The 18,697-nt window shown below is 55.3% G+C and overlaps 1 protein-coding gene and 1 long non-coding RNA gene across 2 annotated transcripts; one reads left to right on the forward strand and one right to left on the reverse strand.

Annotated features, from left to right (window-relative positions):
- Positions 1–1,623: 1,623 nt before the first annotated feature.
- On the reverse strand, positions 1,624–2,692 carry LOC114016618 (uncharacterized). The gene is made up of 2 exons (XR_008733870.1): positions 2,467–2,692; positions 1,624–1,879 (listed from the first exon to the last, which is right to left on the reverse strand). It is a non-coding gene; the product is annotated as an uncharacterized LOC114016618 (long non-coding RNA).
- A 4,350-nt stretch (positions 2,693–7,042) lies between these two features.
- Positions 7,043–17,382, forward strand: AGPAT2 (1-acylglycerol-3-phosphate O-acyltransferase 2). Its single transcript, XM_055720666.1, has 6 exons — positions 7,043–7,297; positions 11,408–11,541; positions 12,074–12,249; positions 12,424–12,519; positions 14,207–14,279; positions 15,193–17,382. The coding sequence occupies exons 1-6, from the start codon at positions 7,110–7,112 to the stop codon at positions 15,342–15,344; spliced, it is 819 nt and encodes a 272-aa protein (XP_055576641.1). The 5' UTR covers positions 7,043–7,109; the 3' UTR covers positions 15,345–17,382.
- Positions 17,383–18,697: the final 1,315 nt, after the last annotated feature.

An 18,697-nucleotide genomic window follows, 5' to 3' on the forward strand; every position in this document is an offset into this window, starting at 1 on the left:
TTATTTCCAGTGGCCAGGGAGGCCTGCCAGGAAAAGAATTCGCCCTGTGCTGGACTCTGACACTTGGAGGAGATACTGAGCCAGTTGCAACACAGTGGCAGCTCCAGCCAAACTGTGCAATGAGAGGGAACCAGCTGGGGAGTTCGTGGCATCTGATTCCAGGTACCCCAGCATCCTACTCAGCACCCCAAATTGCCTAGACCTGCCATTCCCACACAAGTACCCCAGGAAGACCTAGGTACTGATTTAATATACCCAAGGTGCTGGGTACTGTTTTCATGTCATGCTTCTGCTAAATACAGTTGCTACCTGGCAGCAGTGCAACAGGACCCAGCAGCTTGCTCAGGGATCCAGCCCTGCCTTTGAGCTCAGTCCCTGCCCAGTGGCTCAGCCGGAGGCAAGACTGGGAGCTCATCCCTGTGGCAAGACTGGAGTCTTTGCAAAAGAAATGGTCTCTGTGCTGAAAGCCCCACAGGCTGCACCGCTCCCTCCTGCTCTGCCCCAACCATGTCAGTACATTTCCATTGCTATGTGGCAGCACCACCCATTTTTTCTTCTCCAAGAAGCTCCTGTGCTCAGCCCAGCAAGTGTCGATGCAGATGCTGGAGTCCATTTTTCCTTGGAAAAAAGGGAGCTGGAGACATGCTCAGGAGCAGGAGGATGGGATTGCTTATAAAAGTTGACTGCAAAGAGAGGCGGTGGCACCGCTGCAAGCGGTGTGCGCTATTGCAGGCAGAGCAACCAGCAGCCCTGGGGCGAGCTGGGGTTGTGGAGGTGCTGTGCATTCCCCATGCGCTGAGCTCAACTCGAGGAACAGCCCCGTGGCACAGAAGCTGAGCTGATGTTCAGTTGCACTCACAGGCTTATCCCAAAGGCCCTGTGGTATTGCTGTGTCCCGTGGCACTGGCACACCCTGCGGCACAGCGCCGGCAGCTCTGGCGACCCAGGAACACCAAGGCTGAGCACGCTGCTTGCTGTCTGTGTACAGGGGGAGGGCACTGCTCCTACTAACAGGGCCTGCACCAAGCAGGTACCGAGTGATGCTGTGGAGTAAGGGGAATGCCCTTTCGGAGGCAGGGATGGAGATCCCAACGGAGATCAGCTTCCCTTTCCTCTCTGTGGTGCATCTTGCCTCAACTCCCAAAGCTTCAGTCTCCTGCTGCTCCAGCTCTCAGGGGCCGCTGCACAGTGGTAATTACTGCAGCTCCCCAGGGAAACAGGATCTTCATCTTTCCTGTAATTACAGCTACATGTCCTCAGCAAAGGGATCAAAGGCAACAGAAGACGAGGGGATGAGGAGATTGCTGTCTCAGAAGCAGGTTGCACCAGTGTGCATGATGCAGGCACACTCAGGCACGCGCTGGCCATGAGCACCTAACAGAGACACAGCCCTGACAGCTCAGCACCATCACTTGAATCCAGCCCAGGTGGGGCACGTTATACCACTGCTGGCTGGTGGCCTCCTGAGATGAGTCTTTGACATGGGAGACACAGCAAACCCTTCTCCAGTGCCAGGCTGCCCATCAAGAGAAGCCTTTGGCTAATGGCTTTGCCTTCCATGTTCAGTCCATCAGTCTCCAGGTCAAACACCAGCCCCTTCCACCAGTACAAAATCCATTAGAAACAATTTGATTCCTTTTATTTATGCATGACATTTGGGAAAAAGCCTAATCCTATTGCAAATGGGGAAAATAAAAAAGAAAAGCAATTCCAATTTTACAGCCTTGGGACCAGAGGAGCTCGAGTGCAGCAGCCAGCGGAGATGTGGTTTCCAAGGCTGTGTCCTGTGCTTGGTACACTCTTATTTTACTCAGAGCCTCAGCTGGGGCGGATGGTGCGATGTCTTGCAGAGAACATCAGGTGCAGGGGGATTTCCAGCCTGGGTGTAGAAATGCAAATGCAACAGTAAGAACTTGCAGCCTCATGTTTTTGCTGCCTCCTGTTTTTGGCACAGTCTGCCAGAAGAAAAAAATAAAAAGCAGTGCTGGGAAGCATGCTGGGGTGTAAGCCCTAGTAGTAATCCTTGACTCCTGGTACATTGACTCTGCAAACACCAACCTCCAGCCTCACTGACAGCCAGGGGACAGTGCCCTGGCACTTAGTGGGGCTGCTTGTGTGGTGTTCCTCATGCGGATAAGCACCATGCCAAATCAGCCTTGTATCTTAGGTGGATTTAAATAACTGGTTGCGTTTTTCAAGGCAGAGGTAAGACAAGATCAGAGAAAGCAGATCTTTAAAAAGCACGGCTGAGAAATGGTTTTAGGTGGGTTAAGCAGCAGGGCTGGGTGTCCCAAGGCACCTGCAGAGCACAGGCTATGTGAGGTCTGAAACCTGTGAAGCACCCCAGCCCTGACAAATGGGGACCATAAAACTATGCCTGGCTGGAGCGAACATCCGAGCCGTAACGCACTTGCTTTCTCAATCGAGTTATGGTGAGTAAAGGTTACAGGAAGGAAGGCTCTGTACCTATATCTAATATATTTTTGCAATATGTTCCTCTCTTAGTTGCATGTTCCCGGAGTCAAACTCCCTCAGGGTGTCTCTTTCCAGTGGCCAGCGGAGGCTGTGCATGCAGAACCCCAGCACCACGGCAGCTCAGCAATCTCATGCTTCTGCTTTTTACGCAACCCTGTTGCTACGTAGTCCTGTGGGTAACTGCAGTGCTTACATTCAAACCACTCTGAGTCGACAGCCCAGTTCCTCCCCAAGTGTTTACTCAGTTGTCACGAGCACACTGACGTGTTACTGCTTAAAAGCACAGCAGCTAAAGGGAGTGACCGCTGGGCAGCAGGAGCCAAGGCAGCAGCTGGGGGGTTCAGTCTGAGGCTCTGCCTGTGCAAGCGTGGGCTCAGCCGTCGGCTTCCATACCACCCACATGAGAAGTAGCAGGAGGACTTCACCTCCCATGCACTGGTGCCCCTTTTAAGCTGAAACAACTGGGAGGGAAATGGGATTCACCCACATCCTCTGCACAAACCGCTCTTAACCACCAGCCTTGCCTTGCCGAGTGGCCTGCAGTGGGCTCTGCAGTGCACAGCAGTAGATACAGCAGAGCCCAGGTCAGAACTCTTCACTGTCCTTGCCAGGGCAACACTTCCAGAAGATTTCAGTGATGCCTTCCTACTGGTGTCAGCCCCTAGGGCAGCCTTGCTTACTGATGCAAAGACGCTCCAGGTTACTGGTCAGTAGCTCTGCCTACATGGGAACAAGCTACAGCAGTGTGGCTACCTCTGTATCAGGATGCTGAGCTGTTTTCTGTACCCCAAGCTACACAGAGATGAGACGCAGTGATGCCAGGCTCTGAGACGTCTCTCAAAGCCAGCTGCTAGTTGAGACAGGTAAAGAGGGAAGAGGATGGATCAGTGGATGGGTGGATAGACTGACATAGAGGTCTGGAAGAAGTTTTATCACATGTGTGGATCATCTTACTGTTGTCAGGTTCCTGGCAATTGAAGCTGCTTTGCAGCACCCAGCAGCAGGGATTGCTGTGTAGGAGCTTGAGCAACCCAGGGCTTTGCGCTGCCCACACGACCAGCCCTTCCTGGGAGGCCTCACAAGCCACGCACATGCATGCCTTGACATGGCCAAGAATGAAGAAGCTTGGCTGGGTACTTCCTCCTCCCCCTGCTTTAATGTCACCAAACCCAGCTGCTGCTTTCATCACATGTCCCTTGGCAGGAGGTGAAGAGAAGCAGGCTGCTGGGTACAGTTGCCAAAGACACCGCAGGAAGTCAAGGGCAGATGCATGGTGTGGCAGCCAGGACTGAGATGCTGCTCTGCAAACAGACCCAGCCCTCCTTCTGCTCAGCCTGTGCCTCCCGGGAGCACCCGGCTGGCTTTGAACCTCCCGCTGCTCCACAACCTGCTCAGCCCCGCATGCTGACTCCAGGCGATGGACACATCTCTCCTTCCTTCCTACCCTGCTGAATGCCTTCCCTCTTTTCCCTTCTCTGCTCACCTTCTCCCCACACGCGTAGGAGATGTTCTCCCTGGCTCCATTTCTTTTCCAGTCAGAAGCTAGTCATCAAAAGCAAGGTTACATGTTTCCAAGGGAAGCAATAAATTAAGGCAAATAAAAGATAAAAAACACAGACGAATTATTATAAGACATCAGAAAACTAAGGCCAAAGTTAATACTCTTGGCTTTATGGCTTGCCACAGACCCAGCCACAGGAATCCCACCATCAGCAATGCTGTGTGGACCCTTCTCCTCACAACGCTTTGCTGTTAGGGCTCTTACTTGAGGCAGCTTTTTGAAGTCTCTGCTGAGGGTGCTGAGAGGCACTGGGTGCCACATACACCCTCAACAGGCAGCCCCTGCCACAAAGGATTTACTGCCTGCTCGGCACTGGCTGGGTGCTCGCTTCTGCCAGTGTTTGTGGACCCTGCTCAGCTAGACTACCTGCAGGGTACACTTGCAATGCATCTAAATAATTCAGTTGGTAGTTTAAATATGCAAAACACACAGTGCAATCTAGCAAGCTGGTTATTTTTTTTAAATAATTTGGAACTGCTTCATTCTGGCTGCTGCTGCTTGGGAGGGCAAGGAGGGGGTTGCCTTTGCCTCTGCCCAAAAACAGACATGTTTCAGGGCTGATGACGTGATCCCTGTTGCGTTATGCAGCACACTGAGGCTCACAGGCCCTCTTCCATCAGGCAGTTTGTTATGATAATGTTAATGCACAGGCTGTCGTCATCTGGCAGCATAACCACTTGCCTTATGAAATAACTCAGTGTGACAGCTCTGCTTGCTAGCAGGCAGGCCCATGTCTGGCTTCTAATCTGGCATCAGAAATCACTCCCCTTCCTTGAGCTACAAACTAATATCAAACATTTCATTTGCATTACTCCAGATAATCTGTTGGAGAGCGTGGGGAGAAGAGAATTACAGCTGAGCTCCTTCAGGAGCCCACACACAAAGCAAACGTGCAACTACCATCCCTACCATGCTGTATCTGCTAATGCTGTTTGCCATCGGCACCATGGCTGTGCTGGAATTCGCATTTCACTTTCCTAATGTCAGCCGGCATTTGTAAGTTGAGCGGATTGGATCGCATGATGCCCCAGTGACAGATCACTAGTGACTTTCTTCCCATGTCAACAAAAGCGAAAGTCACGAGGATAATGCAGAATTGCTCTGGGCCAGCATATGTTCAGCTGAAAAGGTCTCAGTGACTTCCCAGGCATATGCTGTCTGGCACAGCGCTGGAGCAAGGCTCTCTGAACAGCCTGTACAACGCAGGCTGAAGGGATTAATCTAATGCTGCATCGAGATGCTAATACAATAAGGGTTCTTTGTGGCATTAGCAGGAATCATGAGACCAGCTCTGAGATGTCATTGCCTGGCAGCTGTAGGGAGTGCCGGCCCTGAGCTCTCCAGCAGAGAGGAGCTTGTCTCCTGCTTCAAGCATTAAAGCTGCTCAGGAGCAGTAAAAATGCAGTGAGCCTCGCTGTTTTGGTGAAAGCTCATGTGGGAACAGCCCACTACCTCTGCTGTTGAGTCTAGGGAGAGCCGAGGGAACAAGCGTTATTTGGAAAAGGAAAATCACTTTTCCTTGAGTTTTCCAAGAGCTGAAAAGCTGTGGATGCCAAGAGGATGCTCGGGACTGCAGTGCCAGGGTCACATCTTACCCCGGTGAAGTCACCGCCACCCACGGGACTGGGGTTTTGCTATAAAAAGTGTTGCAAAACCTGCTCAGGCCAGTGAAACAGTTTGTGTCAGTTCCAGCAGACATGCTTTCATCTGCCTTGCCAGCTTCGCACCCCCAAAGCTGTTGGGCCTGATGCTGAGCTAACCCCAACGCCAGTGGGGAAAGCTCCATCCCACTCAGCACATTTGTGCCAGTGGAAAACCAGCATCAAGCACCAGCAGAGGACGTGGGGGAGATGAGGGGCAGGGAGATGGGGGGAGTGGGGATCTGTCACAAAAATTCATTACTGACTCATGCTGACCTCAGCCAGTTAGGAATTTTTGTGATGGACCCTAAGACCCCACACTGTGCCAAGAAGGACCCAAAGACCCAACATGGCACCATGGGGGGACCCAAAACTCTCACATAATAACAAGAGGGTACCCAAAACCCCACACCATGCCATGAGGGGACCTGAAGAGCCTACATGGCACCATGAGGGACCCCCAAAGGCCCCATAAAGTACTATGAAGGACCTGAAGATCCTACATGGCACTATAAGGGACCCCAAAGGCCCCATAGGCACCATAAGGGACCTCCAAAGTCCTCCTCACCATGCCATGAGAGACCAAAAGCCCCCACACAGCATCATGAACAGACCAAAAGCCCCTAGACCGTAAGGGTCCCAACCCCCCCCACAGCACCATGAGGCACCCAAAGCCCTCACCATGCCATGAGGGGACCCTAAAGACTTTATATGGCACCACGAAGGGTGTGAAAACCCCCACTGATGGCACCATGAGGTACCCAAAGACCCCACAAGACTCCACGAGGTGAGGAAACCCCCTCCTTTCCATGCTGTGAGGGCACCCAGACCCACACTGCAGTGTGAGGGGACACTGAGCCCCCACAGCTCCCTGTGGGGACACTCCCTCCTCACCTGAGGGGACCGGCCCGCTGCACCTGAGGGGACCGGCTGCCTCGCCTGAGGGGACCAGTCCACAACACCTCGCCTGAGGGGACCAGCCGCGGCACCTGAGGGAACCGGCCTGCTGCACCTGAGGGGACCGGCCCGCCCCGCCGCGCCTGAGGGGATCGGCCGCGGCGCCTGAGGGGACCGGCCCGCCCCACCGCGCCTGAGGGAACCGGCCCGCTGCACCTGAGGGGACCGCCCCGCCCCGCCGCGCCTGAGGGGATCGGCCGCGGCGCCTGAGGGGACCGGACCGGCTGCCTCTCCTGAGGGGACCGGCTGCCTCGCCGTACCTGAGCGGACCGGTCGCAGCGCCTAAGGGAACCGCCCTCCTCCACCTGAGGGGACGGGCCCGCCACGCCACGCCTGAGGGGAGCGGCGGGGCGGGGGAGCGGCGGGCGGGCCGGGCCGCGCCGTCCGCGCCGCCCACATAAGGCGGGGGCAGCGCATGCTGCTCGGCGCGGCGGCGGCGGTGGTAGTGGCGTCTCGGCCGAGCTGGGCGGTGAGGGATGGAGCTGGGGTGGCTGCTGTGGGGCGCGGCGGTGCTGCTGCTGCTCCACGTCCTGATGGAGCTCAGCCCCGCCGTCAATTTCGCGCTGCGCATCGGCCTCTACTGCCTGCTGTGCGTCGTTGCCTCGGCGCTGACGGTGCCCGCCTGCCTCCTGGTCAACGGCGGCCGCACCGTCAAGAACATGAGGTGGGTGAGTGGGGGGGCGCCTGAGGCGGCGGAGGGAGCGAGGCAGCCCCGCGGACACGGGTGGAGTGGCAGGGCTAAGGCACGGGTGGGTGAAATGCAGGCTGGGGGGGTCGGTTTCAGTCCTCACCTGGTGGTGGTGGCAGGGGGAGGGGAGTGGTGGTGGTGGTGGCCTCTTTTACCTCAGGCCTGTGGCAGCAGACCCTCGGGTGGCCACCCCTGTGGCAGCAGGGTTGCCTCTTGGCTCATGGAGGGTGCTGGGAGCTGCTGTGGCCCATGGCTGTGCCCTTGCCCTCAGAGGGCCCTGCTGAGGGATGAGGGGCCTGGCAGGTGTGAGGATGGTGGCAGGTGACTGTGCCCCAGGGGCCGCACAGCTTTTGGGGAAAGCTCCATGACACCAGTGTTTGCTTGGAGCTTTTTTTTTTATTTTTTCCCCACCTCCAGAAGCAGAGGTGATGCCAGCAGGGCTGCCCACTGGCACACGGTGTTTAATATGCTGCCCTTGGCCTGGTGCAAGGAGCAGGGCAGCCATGCTGCGGCCTGGAGCACACTGCTTGTCGTCAGGCCTGGCTGCCTGTGTCCTCTGACAGGGTGCCTGGGGCGGTGGCTGAGGAGCTGCTGTTGTCCAGCAGCTCCTCTACATGCGAAGGCACATTTTAAGGGCAGGGCTGGCACATCTGCTGGCAGCACAGGAGAATGTGGGCTCCTTGCTTTGCTCTCCTGTAGGCAGCTATTTATGTGCTCTAACTATCCATTGTCAGGGCCAAGTTGTGTGGGTGTGGGGGGAAAGGGGAGCCCTGTTGTCTTCCTACATCCCTTTGGATCAAAGGTTAGGCAGTGTCTCAGCTGATGGAGTTGGACTTTGCTTTACAGTCTGGCACTCACAGGCAGGACTTGGGGTGGAGTGAGTGGGCGCAGGGCACCGACATCCTGCCTTGTGGGCTCTGCTCTGCCTGCCCAAGTCGATGGTCTGTGATCTGCTGTGGTGCTGTGGCCCAGACACTGGAAACAGCAGTCTGCTCTGGGATCTCCAGCCTAGCTCCGTCTCCAGCTTTGGCTTGCTCAGGAGTAGCTTTCTAACGCACAAACAGCTGTGCAGCTGGGAGAATTTATGATGTCAGTTACAGAGGCACTCTCAATTTTTTTTTTCTTCCCCACCCGTAAAACTTTGCAAATAATCTTCAGTAAACTTAAAGGAACTACTTGGGAACAAGAGCTCCTTGCACTGGACAGCTTCTCGTGTTGAAACCCAGAGCTGAATTCTGGCCAGAACCACCCTTTTCCTGTAATTTAAGCCCATCGTTTCCATGTACTGGCATTGGGTGGTGATCCTAGTCAAGTATCGCAGCCCCGGGAGGTCTGTGGCTGAGGTGATCCAGTGAGTTCCTTATTACTGCAACATCCCAGTGTGCATACTCTGGCTCGGGGAAGGGGGTTGGAGCAGAGCATGTGCTGGTGGACAGACAGTGATAACAGTGTCACTGCCTGGTGCAGAACGCCCCGTCCTTGCTGTGCTCCTGGCTCCAGTGCCAAGCTGGTGTGACTTGGAGGAGGTTGCCCTCTGTGTCTGGTAGAGATAGAGCTGTTTATCTAACAGCAAAATGTCTTGCAAGAGCTTCCAATCTGGTTAGCACACTTCATTAATCCTTGAAATCAGAGGATCCTAAAAAGGCCTCTGTCACAGCCTGTGAAGCAGAGCGCATGAAGCTGGGGTCTGCTGGCTTTTGAACTCAGGCTGTCACAGATACACTGAAAAGGCACATTTCCTTTCAGTTTTCTACTCTCTCCTTGTATCTGGCAGTAAGGATGCCAGATTTACAGCTCTCTGCAGCTTTGACTGCACCAAGTCAGGATCATTCATACCAGCAGAGAAGCAGCTTGCAGGGTTAGAGGGGAGTAGGACCCATGTGCTTAACCCTGTGAGTGACATGGCCAGCTCAGCAGGGCTGCCAGTCACCTGGTGGTTCTTTGCTTGCTCTGAGCTCTGCCCCTTTGCCTCTTTCAGTGACTCAGGCTACATCTTGTGCAAGGAAGCTCTGGCTACTTACTGGTAGGAGGAAGTTGGATGGTTGCTCTTGAGTAATGTGTAACCAGCCTCTCCTAGCAGTTAGTGAGCAGTGTGACTTCCAGAGCAGTGACCTCTATTTTGGTTGGCAGTTGGAAGGGAGGAGAAGTGGGATGTAGGTCAGTTTGGTGGCATGGCATCCACCATGACCTCACTGATTTGTGTCACCGTGCCTCTCCTCACCTGACCCCTCATCTCGTCACCTGAACTGCACTCCCATAACCTCTGTGCAGGCCCGTGGTGCTCAGGAGCTCTGCAGCCTGTGTACTTCCCAGTGTCCTTTCCCTGGGTGCGGCTCTAAGCTTTGCAGCAAGTTTGAATGACAGGGACTGAACAGGGCTGTGTCACCTGTGGTCATTGTCCTGACCTGAACTCCAGTGTCAAAGCCCATGCCTGGGCGGTCTGCATGGCAGGGCACCCCACAGAGGTATGAAATGCACTGTGAGTAGGTGCAAGCTGGAGAAGGTTGCATTGACAGAGGTGTGTCGTTGAAGAGCTGGTAACAGGGGTGGAGATACTTCTAAGAGTGGATGCTGGAAGCTGCTGCCAAGCTAGGATGAAATGCTGACCAGGTGCTCGCCTCCCACCCTGGGCGACAGGGATGCTTCCTGGGCTGATGGTGCTGCATGGCTCTCCAGCTGGACTGTGTGGTGGGGGAGAAGCTGGTGCTGTCCCATGGTCACCTCCTACAGAGAGGAAAGCTCCATCTCTTGTCAGCCAGGGAGAAAGTGGGCCCTGAAGCAGGGCATCCAGATGCTTGCTGGGAGGGCAGGTCAGCTCCTGAATCTGCTCTAGGGTAGGGGAGAGCAGAGCAGAGGTGGTGGCTGCTTCTGGCAGCTTTGTTCATGTGCAAGCTCCTCTGCCTCCTGTTCTGGCAAATGGCTGCTCCCCTGCCCAAAATAGCCACTGTGTGCTGCCAGCTTCTGGCTGTGTCCTTTGGCCGAGTTGGAGGATCCCCAGCTCCCACCTGTCTGGGGGTGGCATAGATGGGCCCTACTCCCAAGAACTGGCTGGGTCTTGGCCAGCGAGCCTGGGTGGGATGTGTGCAGCAAGGGCATGGCAGCCTGCTCCATGCGTTGGCAGGGCTGAGTGGAGCTGCTGGCGTGTCCAGCATGCTAGCTGGGCCCCCAGCCCTCAGGGGTAGCGGAAGAAAGCTGAGAGCTTTGTGAACAGACCTGTAGATCTGCTGGGGAACTGAACTGACGGGCAAAAGTTATTAGCTTGAAGATGTGTTTGCCAGAGGCACCTAGCCTCTGCCAAGCTGTGTGGGGAGCATCCCATTTGCTGCTTGCATCCTTGCATGGTACAGGCAAGGGTTTCTCACCTTCATTCTCCATCTTTCTTGGACTCCTGTGGAGTAATGGCACCCTGTGTTTGTCTGTATTTTTAAGCCGCATCTTCCAGCATTGCAAGGAGCAGAACTGGCAGAGCCTTCTTGGGTGATGGGTGTTCAGGCTAATACCCGTGTGCTAGGGAGTAGCAGCTCCTAGGAGAACTGTGTAAACAACTTGTGGGGCTCTGCTCATCATTGGTAGCATTGGAGCAGACTACAGCCATGGCATAGGCCGAAACAAACAGCACTGAATGGGTAAGACTGGCAGCAGCAGGAGTGGTCCCTGATCCAGTGTTGAAACCAGCATCCCTCCCTCCTGGACTTTGGAGGGCTTCCAGTTTGCCCTCTGTTTGCAGGGCTCTTGCAGCTGTGCTAGGCTGGACTTGTCTCTCCCAAAGAGCCTATAGTGAGCCTGGTTGTGAGCTGATGCTGACAGCCTGAAGGAAGCATGAACCATTGAGTCTGGCTGTACCAGCCTCAAACTTATAATCAGCTTCTCCTAGACTTCCAGTAAAATTCCCATACTGGGAGTGGACAGGGCTTAGCATACAACTGAAGCACGTGGAACTGTGCAGGACAGACACCCAGGTGGGCCACAGGGCAAATGAGACTAGGTTCTCTGTCACAGAGCTCTTCTTGTCTCCTTCCACCCACCCTGTGTATAGCAGACCCTGGCACCTCCCTGTCCTCTGCTGACTGCTCTTCTCATCTGCAGAATCATCAAAACTGTGGTCAAGACCTTCAAGTATTTCTTTGGCCTGAGGTTTGAGGTGAAGGGACTCAAGAACTTCGAAGTGGAAGGCCCTGCTATCATTGTGTCCAACCACCAGAGCATCCTTGACATGATGGGTGAGGAGCTGCAGGGAGGGAGGGGGCAGTTCCCTTGCTCACCATCAGAGAAATCCTGCTCGTATCTCCTGGCCAAGCAGCCCCCTGCCCTGGCTGGTCTGTGCTACTGAGCCAGCTGGTACAGCTTTCTCTCGGTGCTGGCTGCAAGGAAGGGTCTTTCCTAGTGCTGAACAATCGCACCCCTGCTGAGCTTCATGTGCTTCTTGGCTCCCTCTTACTTCCCTGCCTCTCTGATAGCACTGGCTGGCCTGGCATGTGTGTCAGTGTGCTGGGCGCCCCTACTGAGCACCCTGGGGCCAAGGAGTGAGCTGCCTTTTGAGGGGAATTGCTATGAACTGCAGCCACTCTGCTGCTGTAATTCTGCTGTGCTGAGTCTTCTTCTGCTCTGCTGATGGCAGCAGAAGCCAGCAGGGAAACGAGGCGCTGGCCTGTCCCTAGTACCCCTCTCCACACCTCAGATTGTGTCTCTTGTCCCATCTGAGTGCAGGCGGGGGGGGTGACTGCTGGGTCTCACCCTCTGCCATCACGTTAGGGCTGATGGAGGTCCTGCCCAACAACTGTGTCCAGGTGGGCAAGAAAGAGCTGATGTACACCGGCACTGTGGGGCTCATCATCTACCTCGGTGGTGTCATCTTCATCAACAGGAAGAGCACCACCAGTGCCAAGATGGTGATGGCAGAGGTGGCCAAGACTATGGCAACTGACAATGTGAGTGTGACTGTGGTGCTTGGTGGGGTGGCATGGAGGGATGTGGCACTCCTGGTGCTGGCTCACCTGGTTACAGCCACCTGCAGCTCTTGGCAAGGCTGTCTGGTGGCTTGGCCTTGCCAATCCACACTGCAAGTAGATTGCTAGAGCAGAGCTTTACCTTACCACATACAGGTGAAGGTATGGGTGTACCCAGAAGGCACGAGGAACTGCACCGGGGATTTGCTGCCATTCAAGAAAGGAGCATTCCACCTTGCTGTCCAGGCACAGGTAACAGTGCTTTGCCCCTGCATGGGGACCCTGAATGCTTTTGCAGTGGCCTTGCAGACTGGTCATGCAGTGGAATAGTTTATTTGCTCTCAAGTAAGCTATGTTCCCAGGTCATAGCTGAGCTCCTCAGCTAAACCATTAGGTATCATAAGTCCCAGCAGGAGCAAAGAGCCTTTTCTGTCCTGTGTGACAGGGACTTGACCCCTGTGGGTGGGTGACTGCAGACAAGAGAAGCTGCTTTGTCCTCTCTCCTGGCTGCCCCAGTACTGCAGTCCCAGTGTCCCATCTGGAGGGCAGAGCATGGGGCACTGGCACAGTGGACCCCCTACCTCTGGGCTTTGCAGGCACCTGGCAGTGTGGCGGTGCAGTATCTGTGCCCTGCTCCTGGGAGCATGGCTGCAGCACACAGCTGGCTTCTGGCAGGGAGCCCAGCGGGCTTTAAAGCTTGCCTAGGGAATCCCAAAGCTGTTGATGCATTTCTCGGTCCCCCAGGTTGCAATAGCATGGTGTTGATCCAGGATGTTAATGCTAGTACTTTAGAGCAACATCTGAGCTTGCTCTGTGTGGAATTAGCTGCTCCCTCCCAGACAGCCATCTGGTACTTCTTGGTGGGCCTTAAATGCATTCTTTCTCCAAAATTACAAGATCCACGAGCAGTTAGTGGGGGAGCAGGCAAACTGCTCCTTGGCTTTGGAGAGCTAGAGCTGTCAGTGCTCCAAAGGAGCAGCAGTGCTTGTCTGGGCAGGGTTCTGGGGCAGTGTGCCAGGGACGCTGAAGACCTGGCTGTGCTGCGTGGGCCCAGGTGGTTGCTGGCAGCTGGGCCACCCTGCTTGGCTCCCAGGTGCTGGGACCTAGGTGCTGGAGAGGCAGCTGGGAGGAGGTGGGTGCCTTGCCTTCCCATGCATGCTCTGCCTCACTTCTCAGGACCGGGATGACTTGAGGCCTGAGGGGAAACTGCTTTCCCTAAAAGAGGTGTTGTAGCAGGGATCCTGGAGAAGGGAGTAGGTGCCAGATCTTTTGCTGGGTCTGATTGGCCAAACCCAGGGTGTAGCCTGCGTTGTACCATATATCCCCATTCCTGCCAGGGTGATGCAACTGAGGCAGGGGCTGGCAGCTGCTGGAAGGAAAGTACAGTGGAAATGGTACCCACTTCTGCCAACAGTCCCCCTGAGTCACCGGCTGTAGATAATGTCTGTTATCAGCACTGAAATAATGACTCTGCCTGCCTTCCTGGCTGTGTGTCTGCCTGACTGAAGCTTCCCTGGGAGCAATTGATTGGAAGTGGTGACTCCTTTTATTAGAAGCTGAAGGCACACCAGCTGGCCTGCTTGTACAGCACAGCAAGGCCTGTCAAAATAGGCATCTTTCAATGTTTGCAGGTCAGAAAATACCTGGGTTTTGAAGCCTGTCTTGGGATGAGGAGCCCTTGAGAGCCAGTGCTGACCTGAGACTGAAGTGTAACTTGGCCCTAGTGCCTTCAGTTGCTGGGGAGTGGGTTTGGTCCCATTTGACTCTTGACTGTCCCAGCCTTTGGAAGTGCATCTAGCTTGTGGGGCTGTGTGGACCCTGTGTGTCTGAGAGCTGGGCCCGGTCAGCTCTGCTGCATGAGGTTTGCTGCTTATCTCTGGCCTGCCTTCCTGCATTGCTGCAGTGCAAGTAACTTCTCTTTTTCATCTTCTTCCCCAAGGTACCAGTGATCCCTGTGGTGTATTCCTCCTTCACCACCTTTTATAACCCAAAGAAGAATCTGTTTACATCAGGTACTGAAGAGCCCAAGCGTCTTTACAGTCACTTGGAGACAGGGTTGATGCCATACCATGTGAAGATCTGGCTCCCAAGGGTGTGGGAGGGAAGCAGAGTTGGGGTGAACAGGATTCCCTCTGGGAGATGTGTGGAGTCAGTTCAAAGCACTTGGCACCAGACCCTGGGCTGGGTTAACTCAGGAAAGAATGTAATTAAATACAGTGAGGGATGTTCCCATTAATAATTGGACACCGCCTCTCCATGTCATAACTGGCACAGCCCAAATCGTGTGGTGAGGGCTTGGGGGAAGAAGCAAGTGTGCTCTGCCTCCTGATCTTTCAAAGCAGAGACCCCTTTCAAGGAAACAAAGGAACCTGGTCATACCAGGGCTCTGAAGTCTGTCACTACAAGCGCTGGACAGAATGTTGGCTTTCAGTCAACTTGGAGCACTAATTCATTTGTGGGAGGAAGCTGTGCTTGCTGTGCTCCCTGCCTGGATGGCTGGAGCCAGCCAGAGGCAGGAGGGTTGGACAGAAGCAGATGAAGGGAGCACCTGGTGCTGGCTGTGCCTGGCACAGCCCTGAAGCTGAGTGGGTCCATGGCCCTGGGCTGCCCCTGCTCTCTTGGCCATCAGGCTGGGGCAGAGCAGGCAGCAGCCTTGCAAAGGGGCAGGCTTTTGCTGGGGTGTCAGTTTGGGGCACAAGGGAAATGCTCACCTGGCCCAGCTGTCTGAGGGCAGGGTCTAATCCCCAGTGCAATCTTTTACCGCTGAGATCAGCCTGTGTCCCAGGGGTGGGTGCCTGAAGCCCTATAAGGGTATGAGGGCTGTGCTGGGGCTGTCCAGGGTGCAGGGAGCAGGGATCCTAGGAGGGAAGAGAACGGTGCTCCTGTGGTGTGTGGATTTCTTATAGGCTCTTCTCTTTTTTCTAGGCAAAATCAAGGTTGAGGTTCTGCCTCCAATAGAGACCAAAGGCCTGACATCAGATGATGTCTCTGACCTCACTGACAAATGCTTCTGCACTATGAGGGAGACCCTCTTCAGGCTGTCCGGCCGTCCAAATGAGGCAAAGGACTCATCCTAGATGCTTCTTCAGTGGTGTCACCACGTGGTGGTGGCTGAAGCGACTTCTCTGTTGCCAAATACTGAAGGAACTCCTGTTCCTCAGCAGTGACTTCTAACTCTGGGAACACCATGGAAATGGCACACACAGGGTGTCAAGCCAGCGCTGAGGTTCCCTGTTGAGTGGATTTCTCTTATGGGTTCATTTTCTCACAATGAAACTTCTCCTTTTTCTGAATTTCTCAGGCATCAAACTTGTGCTACCAAAGGGCTCAATGACCAGAGAGGTGAGTTCTCCCAGCCCAGGCAGCTGGCATGGGCTGACAGCGAAAACCTGGCTGGAGGCTGGGCTCTGCCTCACGTGAGTGTTCCTGCAGGCTCAGCTAGTGCTGGCCTGGCCCTGTGCCGTCCCAGATGGAAACCACCAGGCAGTAGTTTGTACCTGCATAACTCTGCTGCTCAAACAGGGCTGAGAATCGGGTGAAAATCTAGGATCTGGCTCCTCAGCAGTGCTGGGAGTGTGGCATCCTCCCTGGGCAGCCCAGAGTGCTGCCATCTGGCACGGTGCAGCCCACAGGGGCCATCTCTGGGGCAGGGCCTGTCACCTTGAGAGACCCTTGTGTCACAGCAATATCTTGTGCTGGGGCTCTGCGTTGCCCAGGTACTCCTGAGCCAAGTCTTTCACTTCTGAAGGAAGCACCTAGGGCCAATAACCTCAGCTGGGCCACAAAGGGGAATGTGTGGAGCCAGTCTTGGTGTCTCTTAAGACTTGATTGCCTTGTCTGAACAAGTGCCCTTGGTCATTGAGGGGGTGCAACAGTGGAGAGGGAAGCTGCAGTCTGACCAAGCCAGCATATATGGTCTGGGCAGTGTTTAGGTGAATGCTGTCCAGTCTTGCTGGCTTAGTCACCTTCTGAATGAAACCCCATGCCTGTTTCTACCATTCAGAGCCACCAGCTTGATTTTGAAAACTGCACAGATCTGCTGGAGTCCTGGGCAAACCTGTCCTCATGTGTGGTGGCACACCTCTGGATACTGTGTGTGTTGTGCACCTGGCTTGGCTCAGAGCCTCCTCGGTGTTGGGGAAACTGTGCTGCCAACCGCCTGCCGTGGCGGTGGTTCAGCCTGGTTGCAGCAGGCATCCTGGTGTCTGCAGTACCCACTGAAGATGCAAAGGGCTCTGTCACGCTCGTTTTGCCGCTTGTCATGGTCAGCACTGGCCGAAAGATGGTGCCTATCCCGTGTGTCTTTGCTGATCTCGGTGGAACCGCTCTGCAGGGCTTGTAAAGCTCCTGCAGTGCTGCAGGGTGGGTGAGCTGCAACTGGACAGGGGCATGGAAGGCTTCAGCTCTCCCTTTGGGGGAAATGAACTCCTTTCCCTGTTCAGATAAACGGGTTTCCCCTGTGCTTTGGGGTGATGGACTAGCAGGGCTCCTGGATCCCGTGCTGGGACCTGCCCAAGTGTTGATGCCACCTGCAAAGAGCAAGGCTGGGTCAGGCCCATGGTTCTGGGGGGCTTTAGCTCTCCTGTTCATGGCGCAGGCTTTATAACTTTGCGATAAGTCACCTGTGGCTACTTGGTAACCACTGAATCTGGCTTTTGCTGCCTGCGTTGGTGGCATTGTGGTCATATGGCATTTTGGGGTTAAAGCCTCAACTGGGACTGGCAGGGAGTTCCCATAGAGCCATTGGTCCCCGAGGGAGGGAGCCTTCGGGCTGTGCTGGTGGAGGCCAAGGGGCTTTACTGGAGGGGCCTTACAGTACAGACTCAGGGGTCAGACCCGCTGTGGGACGGGTCGGGGTGGGAGGATGGGAACCAAACCAGCACTTTGTAAGAGTGGCAGATAAAGGGCTGTCATGGAGGTTAAGCCCAGGAGGGTCCTGGGGGTGATAACCACATCCACAGAGTGAATCCTGCAACATCCGAGCCTGGGAGGAGGGAGCAGTGCCTCTGTGCAGTTCTCTGCTGTTCACTTTTAATTGGGTTGAGAATAATGTTATGTGCTTTTAAGGAGAGAGGAAAAAAAAAAAAAAGTACACCTATGGTTATTTAAATTAAAGAGACTCCTGGTCTTCTGTGGGAGCTGAGGGAGGAGGGCTGCTGCAAGGGGGAGAAGGGTGCTGACCCCTGGGCTCTTGCAGGGGGTGGGTTTGGTGATGGAGGGGCAGGTCCCTGTCCCCACCTGTGCCCCACAGGCAGAAGAGCTGTGCCCCAGCCTCATGCTGAGCCACAGCTTGGCCTGAACTAGGAGGACAAATGCCTGCAGGGTCCTCTCACAGGGGAAGAGGAAGGTGCGTGGATGTGAGCCCATGCTGGAGCAAGCACCTTCCCAGCCAGTAACGATTCCCCAGCCTTGGTGTGTGCAGCAGGAGGTTTTATTTTGGTACAACCCCTGCAGCATGCTGTTGCCCACATGGCACACAGCTCATCCTGCAGCTCCACTCTAGGTAAGAAGGAAGGTGTTGTACCATGTCTGTGGTGTTTGCTCTGCTGTACCAGTGTCCTTGGGCTTGAGCAAACAGTGCTGGCGGGGAGGTAGGGGGGTGTGTGCCGCAGGCTGACAGCGCCGTGGCTGTTGAGTCTGGGAGGGACCAGCTAAATCGACACCCGGTGCTTGTGCCAGTGTAAACACCTGGGTGTGCCAGACCTCTGTTCCCCAGTCCAGGCATGCAAAGGACTGTCCCTCCTTCCTTGGCCTCACCCTGTTGGCAAACTGAGTGGCACGGGTTGTCCCCGTCTGATCTGTACTGATGATGGGAGTGTCACAGGGAAAGGTTTTCTATTAAAGGAAGTGAAATCAGATTCTCCGCACCTTCAGGCCCCAGTAAAAGCATCACCCTTGTTGCTGCTCTGTGGGGCACAGGGATGGTGCAGAGGACTGCAAGCAGGGACAGGTAAATTCAGAGCAAGCTGCTGCAGTGGCCACGCTAAGCAGCAGTGAGGCCCAGCCACCTCCAGCACTTCGGGAGGGAGGCTGGTTCCAGAGAGCAGAACAGGAGCTGCAGGGATGGGCACCCGCTCCCTGTACCCAGCCAGCGCAGCACCTCTGCGGGGAACAGTCACACCCGTCCCCTGCTCTGATGCCCAGCTGGGGGCTGTCCCCTCTGCCACAAGCCCTTTTGGGCTGTAGCCCTCCAAACGCGGGGCTTGTCCCCACCTTTTTTGGGTGGGAGTAGGCAGGGGGAGCATGGCAGGGGGCAGCTGTTCTCTCCGGCCAGGTCCATGCTCCGCTGGGCAGGCAGCGCAGCCAGCCCTGTGCTCCCTGGGAGCCCACGTGCCAGGGTAACGCTAAGGAAAAGCCCAGTAAAGCAAAGCACCACGCGGCTTCGTGTACAGCCAGTCTCTCTGGCACAGCCGGACAGGCACTAACGGCA

This window comes from Falco cherrug, chromosome 9 (assembly GCF_023634085.1).
Source record: "Falco cherrug isolate bFalChe1 chromosome 9, bFalChe1.pri, whole genome shotgun sequence".
NCBI lineage: Eukaryota > Metazoa > Chordata > Aves > Falconiformes > Falconidae > Falco > Falco cherrug.

What these genes read in the sequence shown, in the direction of transcription:
- AGPAT2 (XM_055720666.1), top strand. Translation starts at nt 7,110, where the DNA reads ATGGAGCTGGGGTGGCTGCTGTGGGGCGCGGCGGTGCTGCTGCTGCTC. An exon ending in CGCACCGTCAAGAACATGAG is followed by an intron (nt 7,298 to 11,407) that starts GTGGGTGAGTGG and finishes TCTCATCTGCAG; the next exon opens with AATCATCAAAACTGTGGTCA. An exon ending in GAAGAATCTGTTTACATCAG is followed by an intron (nt 14,280 to 15,192) that starts GTACTGAAGAGC and finishes TCTTTTTTCTAG; the next exon opens with GCAAAATCAAGGTTGAGGTT.